This window comes from Urocitellus parryii, chromosome X, assembly GCF_045843805.1.
Source record: "Urocitellus parryii isolate mUroPar1 chromosome X, mUroPar1.hap1, whole genome shotgun sequence".
In the NCBI taxonomy this organism is placed as follows: Eukaryota; Metazoa; Chordata; class Mammalia; order Rodentia; family Sciuridae; genus Urocitellus; species Urocitellus parryii.
The window spans coordinates 20,659,845-20,677,938 of record NC_135547.1 but is presented as its reverse complement, the minus strand read 5'-3'; the positions used below and the strand labels follow the sequence as shown (position 1 = coordinate 20,677,938).

The 18,094-nt window shown below is 45.3% G+C and overlaps 1 protein-coding gene across 2 annotated transcripts; it reads right to left on the bottom strand.

The window, feature by feature from the left end:
• Positions 1-4,365: 4,365 nt before the first annotated feature.
• Positions 4,366-16,853, bottom strand: Igsf1 (immunoglobulin superfamily member 1). 2 transcript variants are annotated; one of them, XM_026413893.2, is made up of 17 exons: positions 16,574-16,853; positions 15,956-16,243; positions 13,770-14,054; positions 13,263-13,556; positions 12,501-12,752; positions 12,054-12,204; positions 10,087-10,157; positions 9,958-9,990; positions 9,289-9,579; positions 8,766-9,044; positions 7,684-7,971; positions 6,667-6,954; positions 6,192-6,479; positions 5,718-6,005; positions 5,325-5,603; positions 4,832-4,955; positions 4,366-4,682 (listed from the first exon to the last, which is right to left on the bottom strand). In XM_026413893.2, exons 1-17 carry the CDS (start codon positions 16,851-16,853, stop codon positions 4,547-4,549), a joined length of 3,915 nt encoding a protein of 1,304 aa, XP_026269678.2. In that variant the 3' UTR covers positions 4,366-4,546. The 2 variants fall into 2 exon arrangements, with proteins under 2 accessions (XP_026269678.2, XP_026269679.2); XM_026413894.2 differs by having other exon boundaries at positions 12,054-12,174.
• Between the last annotated feature and the right edge of the window lie 1,241 nt (positions 16,854-18,094).

Sequence of the window (18,094 nt, the reverse complement as noted above, 5' to 3'; positions counted from 1 at the left end):
AAAAGACAAGGAAGAATTAAATTGGCAAGAGCTTGTGTGAAAAAGATCTGTGGGTTTTAGTTGACCACAAGTTTCCTATGAGCCAACAGTGTGATTTGGCTGCCCGAGGACTAATGTAATTCTAGATGGCATTAGTAAAAATGGTTAGTTGAGATGCCACAAAGTAATGATTTCACTGTTCTCTATACTGTGCTGGTCATATTGCTAAAGATATATGGGACTATATTCTGCTTACAATGTTTCTGGATGGACAATGACAAATTCTTTGACAAACTGTTCAGGAGTGGTGACCTGGGGTGGGAGGGATTGGAAAACTCTTTTATGAGAATGAGATGAAAATAATCCAGGGCGGGAAACACTAAAGAAATATTTGAAGCAATTATTTTTTTTCTACTGGACATGATACAGAACATATCCTATACCCAATCTGTCAGTGAATGCTGTTGTTTCTTTCCTCAAATTATAGCAATAATCCTGCCATTTCTCATTGCTTCTTTGGCTACCGTCCTGGCCTCACACAGCCTTTCTTGCCAAGATTGTTGTAATCACCTCCTAGCACATCTCTGTTTCCACCCTTAATGCCTCAGTCTGTTCTTTCTCCACAGAGAAATCTGCATGGCCCGATTTAAATATAACTCCAGTGGCTTCCTATTTCAATCAGCATGTAAGTCAAAGTCCTTACAAAGACCTCCAAGGTCTTTCTTGGCTCAGTTCCCATTACCTCTCAGACTTCATCTCCTTCTAACTCTCCTCCTTGCTTACTCTGCTCCGGGCCATGCCAGCCCACTTGCAGCTCCTCAGAGCAGCCAGGCGTTGTCCTGTCTCAAGGCTTTTGCACCTGCTGTGACTTCTGGCCAGAACCCACTTTGCCTAGATATCTGCACAACTTGTTCCTTCACATCCCTTAAACCATAACTCAAATGTCACCTTCTTAGTGAGGTCTTCTCAACCACCCTTTGAAAATTGTGACAATTTACTTTACAAAATGTCTGTATCTCTCTTTCCTGCTCAGTTTTTCCAAATAGCATTTGTTACCATATAATTCCATATTTTTTAACAATTATATTAATTATCTGTTTCCCACACTAGAAGGGCAGGAGTTGTCATTTCTTTTGCTCACTCTTTTATACAGTGTTCACAAAAGCGTCTGCCATATAGAAGGCAACCAAAAAATATTTGTAGAATAAACATATATAAAATGGACAAAAGTACTGCTCTGGTTGAATCTAGCAGGAGTGGGGTAGGCATGAATTCTGCCATCTCTGGAGCTTGGATTATTGATAGTTGACAACATAAATGCATTTGCAAATAAATGTTCACCAAACTCTGATAGCACCAGTGTGTCTCATCAAATGGAAGGGAAATCTCCACTTTCCAAACTTTGTAGGAAGCAGATTTTCTCTGGGTTGCAACTTGTGACAAAACTGGAGCCAGTGAGTAAGGAGGGAACACACACAGGCAGATAAAGGATCAATAGAACAACTTGAGATTTGCAAGGATCATAATGTGGTGAGCTTCCTGTCCCTGGAGGTGTACAAGAAGAAGCTACCTATCAGCTTTGCTATAAAGAAGATCCTGTACTGGATGGGGAATTGAGCCACACTGCTTTGACAATCTTCATAGCTCTGAGATGTTGAAGCCAAAGGCGTGGAAATTTATATTTGTGTTCTAAAATTTAGGAGAAGTCTCCCTTTGATGTTTCTTTTTGGAGTTCCGGAAACAAATTCTCCTGTCATAGGTTCATTCCACCCTAATTGAGATTCCATTTCCCAGAAATTACCTGATGCTGGGCTGATGATTAGAGGCCAGCCAGGGGTAAAGGGACTGATTCCCATGGCAACCGGGTTGAAAAAACATACCATGTGGAGAATTGTCAGCAACAAGCTACGTTTGCATTATAAATAGATATTTAATTCATTGAGATGGTTTGTGACGACAACTGCATTATAAATAGATACTTAATTCATTGAGATGGCTCTGACAGCAAGTAGGAAGTTAAATCCCAAAGCCATTCTTTAAGTATTTCACAGTTAATTGACAACTGTTTGTTTCCTTCTAATACATATAGAACTTGGTTCTGTAAGTGGAAGAACGATACACGTGAGTGGCTTTTTCAGAAAGCCAGCTAACATTTCAGTGTTACAATATTTCTATTTGTTTTTCTCTGAAAGGTTTATCAAACTTTTCTCTGATTGCCTGAGTATCTCTGTTTGACCCTCTTTGACACAAAAGACCCCAGGTTCAATGTCTGGATTTCACAAGTGTCTTTTTCTGTCATGTTTGTCTTTCCTTTATCCTGCTTTTCTGACTAGGAGATTTCTCTAAACTTTACTCCTTGGCTCTCCCATGGTTTCTTCCCATTTCTTTTTCCCTTGGTGAACAGCTAAAACAATTGAGAGATCACTTCCTAACTTGCACAGCCCTATCGCTAGCCTTGACAATATACACTTTGAAATACCCGAAGATCAGAAAACAGAATCCGACCTGATCAAAGGACTTTTATCCTAAAACCAAGGACCAAGGACGGGCCTCCTTCCAGTGTTCAAAATGTACGGCTTGATTGAGAGTTAGGGATGCAGAGTTTGAGGGCAGAGAGTGCTGTTCAGCACAAAGCAACAATTAGGCTTGGCTAAATTCAAATGTAAAAGCACTTTTAAATGCAATTTTTAGAACTGCTATAAGAAATTAGTATAAGCGACTAATAGAATCTCATCAAATGGAAATCAGAGTGGGACTTTGTACTTCTACATTCCAAAAAGCTTAATACAAATTAGTCTATAATACTCAGAGTGTTTCATTCTGTAAGGATTAAGGGAAATGGGATGCAATTTTTTCATTAACTTGCTGGGTAAATAAGCTTCCTAATGCAAGAATATAGGAGCTACTTTTTAAACTTTATTGTAACCAAGGATAAATAATGCATTGTGTGCAGAACCCTTGCACATTGTTCTAGTGAACAGTGTTTGCTTAGAATTAAACAGTGTTGAGAGGCAAGGAACTTTAGGGTCATGTTTGAAGGGGTCATGACCTCCTCTAGGTCCCATAGATCAATTCTTCTGAGGTCTTGAACAAGGTTCAAGGAACTAGGTAAGCCTCCTACCCCAGTTCAACCCACCTAATGTGTACTGAATTTCCACTCATGGGGTAAAGAACATGCTGATCCAGAGAGAGAGGTTAGTGTCCAAGAATGACAGCCAGCTCCCATTTGGGGTCCTGGAAGGAACATTAGGTGTTCTCCCACTCCAAATTACACATCAGCCAGGCATGGTGGCACACACCTGTAATTCCAGCAGCTTGGGATGCTGAGGCAGTTCAAGGGGAGCCTCAGTAACTTAGCGAGGCCCTAAGCAACTCAGTGAGACGCTGTCTTTAAATTTAAAAATATTTTTAAAAGGGCCAGGTATGTTTCTCAGTGGTTAAGCCCATCTGGGTTCAATCTCCCATACAAAAACACAAAAAACTAAAACAAAAAAATACTCCCAAGCAGAGCATATTGGTGCATGGCTATAATCCCAGCAGGTCTGGAGGCAGAGGTGGGAGTTCAAAGCCAGCTTCAGCAATTTAGTGAGGCACTAAACAATTGAGTGAGACCCTGTCTCTAATAAAATGCAAAACAGGGCTAAATCTAGGGCTCAGTGGTTGAGTGCCCCTGAGTTCAATCCCTGGTACCGCCTCCCCCCCACCAAAAAAAAAAAAAAAAAAAAACTCCCAAAACAACAAACTACCCATGTCACCTGCTTCCTTACTCCCTGAGTTCCCACCACTAGAAGTGCACACCTTTAGGGAACTGGGGCTGTCTTTAGAGTATTGTCTTTTATCAATTGTTCATACTTTATTAAAAGGGAATTAATATATACCCTATAATTGCTACTAAGTATCACAAAGTACAGTTTCAAAATTCTACAGAGAGCCAACCCTGCTGTGTGAAAGCAGGTATTCTAACATGGTGAATACAAGGTAACATTAGAGTTTGTCTTCAGGCTCAACTTGGACAGAACATTGCCATTCATTCATTCATTCATTCATTCATTCATTCATTCAATAACGGGATGGAAGGACAGAAGAATACTTCTTTTGGTGACCACATCTCAAACCAAACTGAGTTGTGGAGCTGCCCCCCTGTTCCCCACCCATCCTTGTACTCCTTTTTCTGTACTTGTAGCCCTGTGTCTTCTTTTTCTGCCATGGAGATCAGTTCCAATTCACCATTTCTGCTAAATTATAAGTGGGCAACATACCAATAGAAGACTATTGCCATAGTTTTTGCAGTTATATAGTGAATACTCTCTTTATTCAGAAGAATACATTTTAATAGAATTCCATGCACCAGTGAATCAGTACAGTGAGGAGTTATAGGGGTAAGGAACCTCTCTTTGGGAAACATTTCATCCTGGTAGAGCTTGCAACTCCCAGAATCCCCTTCACCCGGCTCAGGTGATTAGAGGTCAAGGAGCAGTAGATAGGGTTGACACTCAGGGTAATCAGCTGGATTTCCAGGTCTCTGAGGGTAAAGGAAAGGAGAGGAAAGCTCTTGTAAAGGGGATTATTATATCGGGACTGGCAGTTCCACTGAGATTCCCTGAGAGGTTGAGGAGGGAGAGTTAGTAGTGGTGTCTGGTTCTCCTTCTTGGTTACACTCTTCAAGGACTATAGTCTGATCTCTTCCATCTGTCTCCGAGCCCCTGCGTAAAGAAAACGACATGAGCAAGGGAAGATTCAGAACAATGAGCCTGAAACCAAGTCACATGGTACAGCTCAGATCCTGGAGGAGTATTTGGACCATTGTCCAGCAGCTCTCAGCATCCAGAAGGAGCTGGAGATGAGCACTTACCTGGTTCGGAGTCGAGGCCACTTTTTCCACTCTATGGCTAGCACCACCCCCAAGGCTACCACAACCACCACAATCAGGCTACTTCGGACAATGTTACCCACGGTGCATTCTTGAGCAGCAGGCCCTGGTGTATATAAAAGAGCAGAATCAAAGGCCATGGAGGTTAGCAAGTGTATGTTCCCCCTGGATCTCCTGCTACCCCCTCACTCTGGCCTCCTCCAGAGCTACGTGGGAAGGGTGGGCAGAAGGGGTGATCAGTGGTGGCACATATGCCACTAAGGAAGATAGCTCTCCTTTCCTGGTGGGTAAGAGGCCTTGAAGGAGTCCTGAACTGATATCTCACCTCATCACCATCCTTAGGAGAAAGATGACATTTGAGGTTTCCAAATCTCAAGTCCCTCCTCTCTCCTGATTTGGATTGTCTCTAGAGAGGCAGTCCCTGAGATCTCACGTGTGTCAGGCCAGGACCCTTAGAGAGGGATTATGCACTCACCTGCTGCTCCCACCAGCTCCAGGGAATCACTAGGCTCAGACCAGATATCAGGGAAGGCCTGGAGGCGGTAGCTGCAGCTATAGTTCCCAATGCCTTTTCCTTCCATGTTGTTGATGATAAAGTCACCATCCTCTGAGAATTGCTGAGGTGCTTCCTCACCCTCTTGTTCCAGGACAAATTCGACACCCGGCAGGGGGCCTCGGCACTGTAGGGTGATGTCCTTCCCTAGCTGGAACACAGTGCTGGGCCAGGCTGCCAGAGAGGGTTTAGGAGGTTTATCTGCAACCAAAAAGAACACAGAATTCAGAGAAATGATCCCGAACTCAGCCCGACCCTCTGTGAACTGCTAAAGCTACACAATCTAACAGCTTGCTTAAGTATCCAGGACCTTACCAGTCACCCAGATCTCCAGGGAGTCACTGTGATTTGAAGCAGCGAGGGGAGCAGAGTCCAAATAATAAACACAGCTATAGATCCCAGAATCTTCACCTCTCACCACTGGCATCCAGAAATCAGCCCTGTACCCATTTGGCCTCTGTTGCTCTAAGGGCTCTTGAGACCCTTCCTTCAGTAGGACAAATGTTGAGTCTGGCAGTTCCCCTTGACATTGAAGAGTGATATTTTCTCCGGGGGCCACCATGGGACCAGGCTGGACTAAGAGGCTGGGTTTGGGGAGCAAGCCTGGAAAAGATTAATGCTTGGTCAGAGACAAGAGGACACTATCCAGTGCATCACCCCTGGATTCTCTGATAAAAAGGAAAGATTATTGCTTGCCTTTCCTCCAGCTCTTTGAAAACTATCTCCCATGAACCAGTATATTCCCTCCTGTTTACACTCCCCTGCATGTTTCAGAGCACCAGCCCATACCTGTGACTATGAGTTCCAGGGTGTTGCTAGGCTGTATCTTGATAGAGCTGGTCCAGTCAGGGTGGTAGTAGCAGCTGTAACGCCCTAGGCTAGCACCAGATATATTGGTGATGGGAAATGCCCCATCGTTACTGGTGGATCCCCAGAGCTGCATTGAAGTGGGTCCAACTTCTTTGTGCAGAATGTACCCTACTCCATGGACAGGACCTTGGCACCAGAGAGTAACATTCTGCCCAATGGCGACCACAGAACTGGGCACAGCAAACAGCCATGGTTTGGGGAATGTGTCTAGAAAGAGAATAAAGGTGGATTGTGGTGAGTATGGCAACTTGTCCCTCCCTGAATTAACCCTTTATCTTTTTCCTGGTTATAGTTGTTCCCCTCAAGCCTTAGTCTAACCTTTGAGGAAGGAGTACCCTCTTTAACTTGTGCTCTATTTATCTCTATCCCAGTCCCATATCTTGTTTGTCCTTACCAGTCACCCAGATCATAAGAGGCATACTGAGATATGAGCCCCTGTTGGACATGGTTGTCTCATAATAAATACAGCTGTAGTTTCCAGAGTCCTCTGTGCTGACAGTGTGGAGGAGGAAATCAGCTGAGTTCCCAGAGGCACTCTGGAACTGTATGGGAGCCTGGGTTCCCTCCTGCAAAAGGGCAAACCTCATGCCCTGGAAAATCCCTTGGCAGCGCAAGGTCACATTCTTCCCGGGAAGCACCACAGGTCCTGGCTGTGCCAGGAGAGTGGGTTTGGGGTAGAATTCTGAAATTAAAGAGATCACAATGTGAGAGAAGCCCACCCACTGTGCTGTGAAAATAGCTTTTATAGCGTTATCATAAGAAACAATGTTATCTAATGAAGAAAACACAATTCTACCAACTCAAAGATAATTATTTATATATTTTCCATTTATTTTTTCTAGATATGCCCATGTCCATGTAGCTATAAGTATTTACATAAATGGGATTCCACTGTCTTCACAGTTGGGTATTCTGATATTTTTCATTTAATTTTATATTGTAAACATTTTCCTATGACGTTAAGCAGCCTTTGAAAATTATCATTTGCAATGGCTGCCTAACATGCAGCTGACGTTTCAAGGTCTTCTGTTCTCTTAAGGCCATCCAGCCCACCAATCTCTGACAAGACCAGCTAGCTAAAGAAAAAGTGGACATTGAACCTAATGCTCAAGGCCAAGCCACAAAGATTTTAGAAATATGACAACTTGAGCTTGGCTCTAGGATTGAAAATCCCCATCTGCCTCACTTCTTTCCTCAGAAGTGAATTATTTGCCTCTCCCCTCTCCTTTGTCTCTCCTTCCTGTAATAACATGAGCAGCTGTCCCACATGGACTGTTCACCATGTGCCAGGCGCTGTCCTAAGCACTTAGTGTCTTTTAGAAGGAACATTTCTTCCTCTCCCACTGACAGGCTTTCCACTTCACTGTCCTAGGGTGAGCACCACATCCACCAGGATTTCCCCCTTCCTAACCTGTCACCACCAGCTCCACAGGGTCACTAGGTTCAGACCAAATAGCAAAGTCATAATAGCGGCAACTGTAGTTCCCTCCATCACCAATGCCCACTGAATCGATCACAAAGTTAGCTGTATTGGCCCCTGGATTTGCCCAAGACCGGTCACTGGCTGCTATTTCATTGCCATCTTTGTAAAGAATAAAGGTCATGTGCTGGTGAGGGGTGGAGCAGTTGAAAGTCACTCGGGCACCAGGGGTGACCACAGGGCTGGTCAATGTCTTGAAGAAGGGCTTGGAGTACATTTCTAGAAAACACACACACACACACACACAAATAACACAAAACTGAATTAAGAAAAAAAGCAAATATTGGTTCTAGGAAGCTGCTCTGTTTTCAATTATGTGTTAATTCAGAAATAGGTGCATTTAAAAATCTTACATAGGTGAGTGCAGTGATAAACACCTGTAATCTTAGGAGGTTGAGGCAAGAGGATGGAAAGTTTGAGGCCAGCTCCAGCAACTTAGCAAGGCCTTGATCAACTTAGCAAGACCCTGTCTCAAATTTTTAAAATTATGTATATATGAAGGGCTGGGGGTGTGTGGCTTAGTGGGAAAGTGCCCTTGGATTCAATCCCTAGTATCCCTAGTAGCCCCCCCCCCCCAAATATTACTCAGGGATCCATCACCCCCGTGTCTCATTGCCTCCATATGAGTCCTCACTGTCAATGGGGCAGGCAATGGACACTAGTGAAAAGTGCGAGTTTTCACTGGGGCTTTGCTGGTTCTCTGAGCCTCAGTTTGCCTATTTGGACCAGAGGGGGAAATAGTAGCTGCTCCACCTCCCTTGAAGATTTGCTCTACAGTTAAATGAGATAATTGATGGGAAAATAATTAGAAAAATTAAATCACCCTCCACAAACCCAAGCTATTAATAACGATTATGGCTATTAATATCATGCAGCCAGAGGCCCTGGCACTCCCAGCGCCACGCCTGCCTAGCTCTAAGATTGGACACAGGCTCCTGGGACCAGCAGGAAAGTTTGCCCTGGGGAGAGGCTTTGCCTCCCCCTCCTCCCTCACACACCCTTTTCAGCTCTACCTTTTATGACAAGCTCCAGGGGCTCACTGGGCTCAGACCACTTAAAGGGGCGCTTTTCAGTGTGCATACGGCAGCTATAATTGCCTTCGTCTTTATCCTCCATTCTTTGGATTGTAAAGAAGGCTTCTCTCCCAACGGCACCAAGTTGCTGGACAGGTTCCTGTTCTCCGTCCTTATACAGAGCAAAACTCATGCCTGCCAGCCATCCTTTGCATCGGATTTGCAGTTCCTGGCCCCAAACTGGGGGAGCAGCAGAAATGACAGGTTTGGGGAGGATGTCTGGAAAACAAAAAGGAGTGGGAAAAGAGTCAGAAGTTTGGAAGTGCTCAGATGGGACACTCAGAGTCACTTTGTCAGCAAAAAAGAAATCCATCCTGGGCTGGCCCTAGGATCTTCCTGTCAGGCTCCTCTCACTCTCTTCCCCGCCCCTCCCCCATCCCAGGGCCCCTCCTCTCCTCCCTGCAGCACAAGAGTCCCAGGGTCACTGGGGATCACTCCAGGGGGATCCTTTGCCTTTTCTTACCTGTTCCCACCAGTTCAAGCGCCTCACTAGGCTCCGACACAGCCATTTCCTCCCATGAATGGCAGTGGTAACTCCCGGTGTGGCTCTGGGTCAGGGCGCCAAGGGGGAAAGCAGCCCGGACCTGCTCTGAGGCTGGGCGAGTTGCAATCCACCCAGTCCCGTCCTTCAGCAACACAAACTCCTTAGTTGAGCCAGAAGGGCTTCTGCACCAGAGGGTTAAGTTCTTCCACGGGGCCAGAGGGAAGTTTGTCTCTGCCCACAGCTCAGGCTTAGGGGTTGGCATGATTATTTCTAGAAACAGCAGAGTTAATGAAGCCATTCTCTCTCCTTCCTTTCCTTGCCATTGAACCCCCTGCCCAGATCACATTGCCCACCTCCCCTTTCGACCCCAAACCGAATCCTTTCCTTCCTTCCTTTCTTCCTCAGGTGCTGGGGAAGGGGGAATCTGATATGTCAACGGAGCCTCAGAAAAGTACAGAAGCTTGGGGGAAATTTTGCAGGCAGAAAGGCAGAATTGGAGGCTGAATTTTGCCAGCAGCTTTAGCAAGTGCCCCTTCCTGGCTGTCCTTCCCTCCCAACCAGTCACTCCCTGGCCACTGACACTGACACTCTGTAGTTATTTCGGATCTCCAGAGAGGAATGTCCCAGTCTGGAGCAGGAAAAACTCACCAGTCTCTTCTGTCAATACCCCATTGCACAGTCCTGCAAAAGAAACTGCTGCCAGGGCTCTGCCCCCTCCTCCACAGGACTTCACCCCGGCCTTCTGCCCAGGGCCCTTCCCCACCCCCTTGTACTCACCACAGCAGAGAAGGGCCGTGATTATGAAGAGCATGGTGACCCCTTGAGCTGTTCCCAGCAACCAGGCTTCTCTAGCGAGACCAGAAAAGAGATGAGAGGAGTTGCTGGGATTAGGGGGAGGGCGGAGAGAAGGGGGCGGCAATTTATGTCATTGGCTTGCTCACTACCCAATGGGGATTGGGTAAGGCCAGGATAATGGGATATAATCTTTTCTGACATCGATGACTTTTCTTTTGGAGGGCCTAACTACCTATAAACCCCTTGCTCTTTCATGACCCAGATGCCCCCCTGCCCCTTTCCCTCACCCCAGCCTATATCATATGTCAGCTCCCCATGGCCTCTGATCAGACTGTTGCTGGAATTGACATATCAAATGGGAAAATGCTTTTGTACCTGTAGTTCTCAGAACTCCTGGAGCTCAGTGTGATCGGCAGCTCTGGGTGGTGGGTGTGGGGTGGAGGGAGAGACCTTGAGTATTTCTGTGTCATCAAGTTTAAGTTTGGCAGCAGTTGTTATTATGGCAGTATTGGTCCTCAGACCGACCTGCCTCACCTGCCTTTGTTATGGAAGGGTTGCCTAGGCAGCCGTGATGAATTACCAGAAGACTGTCAGTGCTGAGCTAAGCTTGTCAGAGAGTGGGATTCCCCTCCCCCTCCCATATTATGACAGTGCAGCAGTGTTGGAGTATGGGTCCTTTAGAATTACATGATATTAACCCAAAATCCATTTGACACTTTCTATTTAGAAAACACTGATGCCCCCAGCTCCTTCCTGGTGAGGAAAACATGCTTTTGTAGCTGTTTTCTCTGAAATCAGATTTCTGATCTTATTCTTTGATTCAGTGCTCCTGGACTGGGGTCAGGGCACATGAAGCTACATTTTTTTCTAACTCCTGGCTTGGGGGTTATCTTTATGTGCATGAGACTCGGGACAGAATCTGAACCAAAGGAGAGTTGAATCTCACTGAACCTTTTGGAAAACTCAAAGAGTGGTGGTTTTTGCAGAAGCCTTTGGTGTCGCCCCCCTCTTGGTACCCAAACATTCTACCCCGCAGATCCCAGCGGAAAACACAGACACACATAATCATAGTCATCATCCATTGTGTATTGAATACTCCCAGACACACAAAGGTCTATGATCACAGTGGCAGAGGGGTACAGCCAGAAGCAGAGGGAAGAGGAAGAGAGCAAAGCATTCAGGAGGTGACGCCCCCACTGGTCTGGAGCTGTCATTTCTCTTCTCGTTCTCAAGCGGAGTAGCCAGAGACAAGCCACAGGGATCAAGGAGAGAGGTGAATAGCCCAGAGGACACCGAAGGATCAAAGGAAGTAGCAGGAGAATCTGTTTGGCTTGTCATTTTGAGGGTCAGATGAGACAGTCTGACTCCCTGGCTCCATCCATTGCCTCATCAGATGCCTATTCAGGTTAAGACTGTATTCCCAGGATGCTCTGCACAGGTGTTTGGAGGCCAGAATGGCAGAGAGACAGGTTTCTAAGGCAACTAGGATGGGCCGCAAGGCTCTTTAGCCCTTGAGAGTTAGGGGTAAGGGTGCAGAGTTGAGGTGGGAGTGGATAAGAACCTGGGAGACAGGCAGCATGGCTTGTTATTAAGAGAAAAAGTTCAGATCAAGTTTAAAGAGAGAAACATTAATCATGCAGAGGGACAGGGTGGTTTGTGGGTTTGGTCATGCTCAGAAGGGGTAGGGTTAGTGAATGTGGTTCTGATAGCTTCTCCAGCCTCTGAGAATTATGCATTTCTCCACCCTCTGGCTTGGGCGATGACCCCTCTGTGAGGTGAAAGAGAAACAGCTGGAGTGAGAAGGTCTTGTTTCCTAAACCCAGAAGATGGGGGGGATACATAAGGTGTGCCCCTGTGCCTTGTTTCAAATAGGATGTAACCAGTTTCTGAGACTTGGGGAGCTTGGACTGAACTTGGGCAGGAAACAGGGTCTGGGGCCAGATAGTTACCTGATTCTGAGTCTCCGACACTTCCACCTTATCCACAGTACTACCACCAGCAAGGCGATAAGCTGCACAATTAGGGACAACCTGATAGCTTCATTCAAAACGTAATTCCAGGTGAGAAAGCCTGTGACCAGAGAAGACCAGAAGCAGGGGCCTTGATGGAGACAGGGACAGGTACATGAATATATTCATGGGGGGAATGGGGAGCCGATTACTGAGAGTGCTTCTGTGGGGGAAGGTAAGGAAAAAGTGAACTTCTTTTTCATGGGAACTTTGGAAGTTCCTGCTCTCTGCCTTTGAATGATTGTTAGACCACCCCCAGGGGAAGGGTGCCCAAATCCATGGGCCCTGACTTCAAAGTTCCCGAGTCCCCTTTTCATATCTTTCTGGGCACTGCTCTAAGATCCCAGAAGTATGAAGGGGCGTTCCTGTGAATAGTTATCCTCTCACCTGCTGGCCCCATCAGCTTCAGAGGCTCACTACGATGAGACCAGATGTTAGGATGTGCCTTTACACGATAGCTGCAACTGTAGGTGCCTATGCCTTTCCCTTCAACATTAGTAATGATGAAGTCACCATCCGCTGAGAATTTTTGGAATTTTTCTTTTTCTTCCCATTCCAGAGAAAATTCAAGTACTGGATGAGATACTCGGCACTGAAGGGTGATGGCCTTGCCTAGCTTGAACACAGTGCTGGGCCAAGCTGATAAGGTAGGTTTAGGGGGCTTATCTGAAACCAATCCAGAGATGAGAGTTAGAAGTAACCTTGCACTCAACACCCTCTTCCCCACCAGAAGTTTATAAGCTCCCCATTTGATTATCTCTTCCTTTCCATTTCCACTTGATCAGTGGCTTCAAAATTTGACCATGTACTAGAATTCTTATGCTATCACCTGGGTGCTCTAAAACTCATGGTTTCTATCTTCAATGAGGAAGAAGTCATATCTGTAAGCTTCTTCTGGACTAAAGGACAATACTTTTTTCCTGGGGTTGCAGTGGGGTTGGGCCATGTTGAGAGGTTAGGGCTTAAGGAACAAACCTGAGAGAGAAGGCCCCTAAAGGATTTGGAGAAAGTTCTACACCACCCTCATAATGTGTTTATCCTTGGCTCATAGCTCCAGGAGAGTGCAAAGGGCCACTAGCTCCTTCTTAGAACACTGTAATGGTGATAGAAACAAATAGGTTGGTGATAAAAACAGTTGTTAGCACTTGCCTACAACCACAAGCTCCACAGAGTTGTGTGTTGCCATCTTAATCGAGGTCTTCCAGGGGAGAAGATAGTGGCAGCTATAGATGCCACTATCACTGTAGGTCACATTGTTCAGGAAGAATGATTTGGTATCATTGATGCTGGTGGCATCCAATAACTGAAGAGGTTTGTCTTCTCCTTTCTTATAGAGTGCAAGCCCCACTCCATCCACTTGTCCTTGACAGCGCAGGCTCACATTCTGACCCATTTGGACCACAGGACTGGGCTGAGCAAGTAGCCGGGTCTTGGGGAAAGAGTCTAGGACAAAATGTAAATATAAAGAACTATACAGTCTAACTCCCCCCACCCCGAATTTACCCTTGGTAAATACTGACCCAAGCCCAGTTACACAAATACTTCTCTTTTCACCACTGTTAGCCCTGGCTGCATGACTAGGCTCTCCAGGGGGCCTAGAAGGAGTTTTATATCCTTAGCCCCTACCATATGTTCCATAGCATACCCTTCTCTTACCAGTCACCCAGATTTTCAGGATATCACTAAGGAGTGAACCCCTGTATGACCCATCATAGTAAAAACAGAGGTAATGTCCAGAATCTTGGCTCTTCAGGGACTGGAAGAAGAAGTGTGCCTCGTTTTTTATTGGCTTCTTATGGTAAAAGGACTTCTCCAAGTCTTCAAGCTTCATTAAAGCAAAGGTCATGCCATAGATTGGCCCTTGGCACCTGAGATTCAGGCTTTCCCCAGGTGCCATCATGGGCCCCGGATAGGCTGTCAGAGTTGGTTTGGGGTAGAGTCCTAAAAAGGGAAGAGACCCTGAAGTTAGAAGTAGAATGATTCTTCCCTAATCTATTTTTATTTTCCTAGTTTCTTTGGATAATAAGTGGTAACTGAAATTTGTCCTTTTCTCCCTTTCTTCCTTGGATCTCTGCTTCCTCTAGGCCACAGTCAGGGTAGGTTCACCCACGCCCCTTCCCTCTCACAAGACTATCAGCTCCACTGAGCTCTGATCTTGTGTAGGTGTGTGTCTCAGTGCAATATCTACATCCATAATTCCTTGCATCTTCAGGTACCTGAAATGACAAATGTAGCTCTTCCAACCACCTGCAAAACCAAACCTCTGAAAATGACTGATTCCATCTTTGTAGAGCATGAATATAGAATAATATTAAGGAGAGCTTTTGAACACATTAAGCCCACTTAAGATCCTACTTCCAACATAGGTTTGGAGGAGGTGGATAAGGAGGGTTTAGTCAGTAAGTCTGCAAACCAACAAAATCTCTGTTAATGGAGTCCCACCCCCATTTCCATGAATTCTTCTTCCAAAATGATTGAACTATAAAAGATCAAATTTCACTCCCATACCACCCCTTACCCCACCCCAATCCCAGGTACACCCACTTAAATGGATCAGCTTTGTCATACTTTCATGGAGCATTTAAGAGGTGTCAGGCATCAGATAATTCTAGGAGTACAAGGGTTAAGAAGGCACCATCACTACTAGCAAAATGTTCATGGACTAGTAGGGATACTAGTGGAGGATTCTGGTGAACAGATAACTACAGTAGTGTGTGTTAGTGGAATCTGTGCTGGAAGGGCTTGTGTACAAACATTGATACACACAGTTCAAACAGACAGTGCTTCGTTCTTTGATCCTCAATAAAAAGCTATACTAATATAATGGTAATATCTACCATTTATTGAGAACTCATATGCCAGGCACTGTACAAATATTATACTTAGGCAAATCCTCACAACAACCCTGTGAGGTAGGCATTATTCTTATATCAATTTTGCAGATTAGGAAACTGAGGCACAGAGAGGAATCATACAATAGGTTGGATAGATATTGTTATCTAATTTTAAAGTGGAGGAAACCAAAGCACAGAGAACTGAAGTGACTCACTCAAAATCATTCAGGGAGGCAGTGTCAGAGGTGAAACTAAGAATCAGGGTTATTACTTCTAAGTCCAGGGCACTTTGTGTAGCACCCACAGTTTTCCCCCAAGTCTATTTAGCTTGATGGAGGGGACTAAAGCAAAAGTGAACAATTCCATATAAAAGCATCCAGGCCATTGGGGCTGGAATATGTGTCTGGCATTTGGATACTTGGGGAGCCCTCTTCTGTGTCTAGAGTTTGGTGCCACCTTACTGGCTCTATTGATATGGGGCTGAAATAATTTATCAAGCCATTTCTATAATGCAATCTCTCACTTTTTCCACTTGTCTTGCTTGTTTTAATCATCAACAATAGCAAATTTTTCTATTAACTACACTTAAAAATAACAATTGCAAAAAATAATTTAAAAATCAGTTTATAAATTTAAATTTAGATTTAAAAATTGGTTTATAAGACTGCAGTAGCAGTGCCTGGCACGTTAGGTGCTCAATAAATACTGAACAAATAAATGAATGCATAATATTCAACAAGTAGAGAAAGTAAAAAGCTATGATGAAAGTTTCTGGACAGTTGGCTGGGCTCACTCACTAGCCAAATAATTGGCTCCCATCCATCTGCCTTGCAGCGTGTGTGATTCTAATTTACATTATATCTTAGTAAAATGTCAGATGACTCTACCTCATGAACCTTGCAGGGTGTAGGAACTAGTTGAGGAAAGTAAAACCAGAAACCCTGGCTCAACCAGCCATGATCCCTGGGATAATAATTGTAAGATGCCAGCAGCCATGGCCACACCCACCTGCTACAACCAGCTTCAGGGGGTTGCTGGGCTCTGACCACAGAGTGGGGAGCATCTGGATGTGAGTGCGGCAGATGTAAACCCCTTCGTTCTCAGGTGTCATGTTGTCAATGGAGAATATGGCCATTGTCCCGGTTGGGACTTGGTAATCCACTGGCTCTGCGTATCCCTCTTTAAACAGCATGAACACCAAATCCTGTAGCCAGCCATGGCAGAGGATGTTAACATTGCATCCAGGAAGAGGTGGGGTCTCAGCCTGGATCCAAAAGATGGGCTTAGGTAGCTGGCCTGAAAGAAAAAAAATGAACTGGAATTAGGTAGAACAAGGATAGTGCTGCCTGGAGGGCTGCAGAGGAGAGCTCTACTTTAAATAAGGCTTCCTTGCATGATCCTTATTTGCTACCCCTCCTTCCCCCACTTCTGTTCCAGAGTCTATACCCTTGCCGCCGTGCATTGCCTAATACAGAGTAGGTACTTATTTACTAACTGTGGAATGCATGCTTCCGTGCATTTGACATAAGTGAATGAATGAATTAAACAAACCCTGCCCTGGAAAATCAGGATCTGAATCCCAGGAGTTGGAGGTTATTCATGAGTATGTATCTCTGTCTTTTTTACCTGGTGCCTCTAGCTCTAGAACTTTACTGGGCTTTGACCAGCCTGTTTCCTTCCAGTAGCAGCACCTGTAAAGACCTGTATTGGACTCAGTAAGGGCACCTAAGAAGAATGAAACTTGAAAGGTCTTGTAGGAAGGGCGGATCCAGGTCATCTGTGTCTTATCCTTCAGCAGCAGGAATTTGCTTGATATCCGAGAGGGGCTTCTGCACCAAAGTGTGATGTTCTCCCAAGGAGCCTGGGGGTAGTTGGACTCGATCCACAGATCCGGTTGAGGTTCCATTCCTGTCATTCCCAAAGATCATAAAGATGTGAGCAGTCAGCCCTCTCCAACCCATAAAGTAGCCCACAATGTAACTCAGAACTAGTTCAAAGCCAGATCCCTCCTTTTGCCTTTCCTTGGGGGCAGGAGTGTCTGCTTATGTGGGACCCCAGGATATTTGTTCAAGGAATCAAAAATGAGTTGGGGAGTACAGTGCTTTCCTTTGCATCTGAGATAATGCTCTTCATTTTTTTTTTCCTTGTGGGAAACCAAGGCATAAAGGGAGAGGCTCTGATTCCCAAGCAGCTCATCTATCTTTGGGATCTCAAGGCAGTTATGTTCAGGGTCACACAGGCAGGACAATGTCTTTGGATCCTATGGGAAAGAAGGGACCTGAGGGGTGGGACTCACTTACCTATCGGTGTCTTCCCTAGACTCAGCCCTAAAAAAAGAGATTATGGGTGAATTAGAGCCCCTCTGTCCCCACTCTTCCCTCCAATCTTAATATTCTCCTCTCCCTCCCAGAGATACATGCTCACAGGGGTACCTATGATGAAGTCACTTGCCCCTCAACCCTTCCTTGTACTCACGAATGCAAAAGAGCAAGATGAGGAATGTCCGTAGCATGGTGGCCCCCTCCCCTGGTCTGTCCTGGATTGTGGGGCCTCTGGTGCTGGTCGGCACCCTGAGTCTCCGATTTTGCTCCTCAGTATGTAGTAGGATCTAAAAGCAAAACTGTTTTTACACAGGGGACTTGTTATGCTTCTCAAAGTTTAGTATAAACCACTGAATTCACTCAACAACCCTTCATTCTACTCCCTCACAGGCACGCAGGATATTACAAAGCTACCTACTTCATCCTCTCCTTGCCCTTACTTTTCACCTGCCCATCACCTCACTGAAGGCCTCTGTTTGTATGTAAAATGTCGTTTTTGTAGAAATTTCTACTTGTCCCTGGGATCTCAGAGGCTCAGAAGGTGGCCTAATGTAAGCCTGCAGAAGCCCCATGGAATGAAGGAGATGGGAGATATAGTCACCTTTTCAGATCCTTTGTTCAGACTCTCTCTCTCTCTCTCTCTCTCTCTCTCTCTCTCTCTCTCTCTCTCTCCAACAACTTAGCAAAAAAGGCATTACTACCATCCCCATTTGGTTGATAAGGAAAATGACGTTATTCATTCACCAAAGTCAAAAGTTACTAAATATTCAAGCCAAAATTCAAATCCATGTTTAACTTCAAGGCCTATGCTCCCCTCTCATCCTCC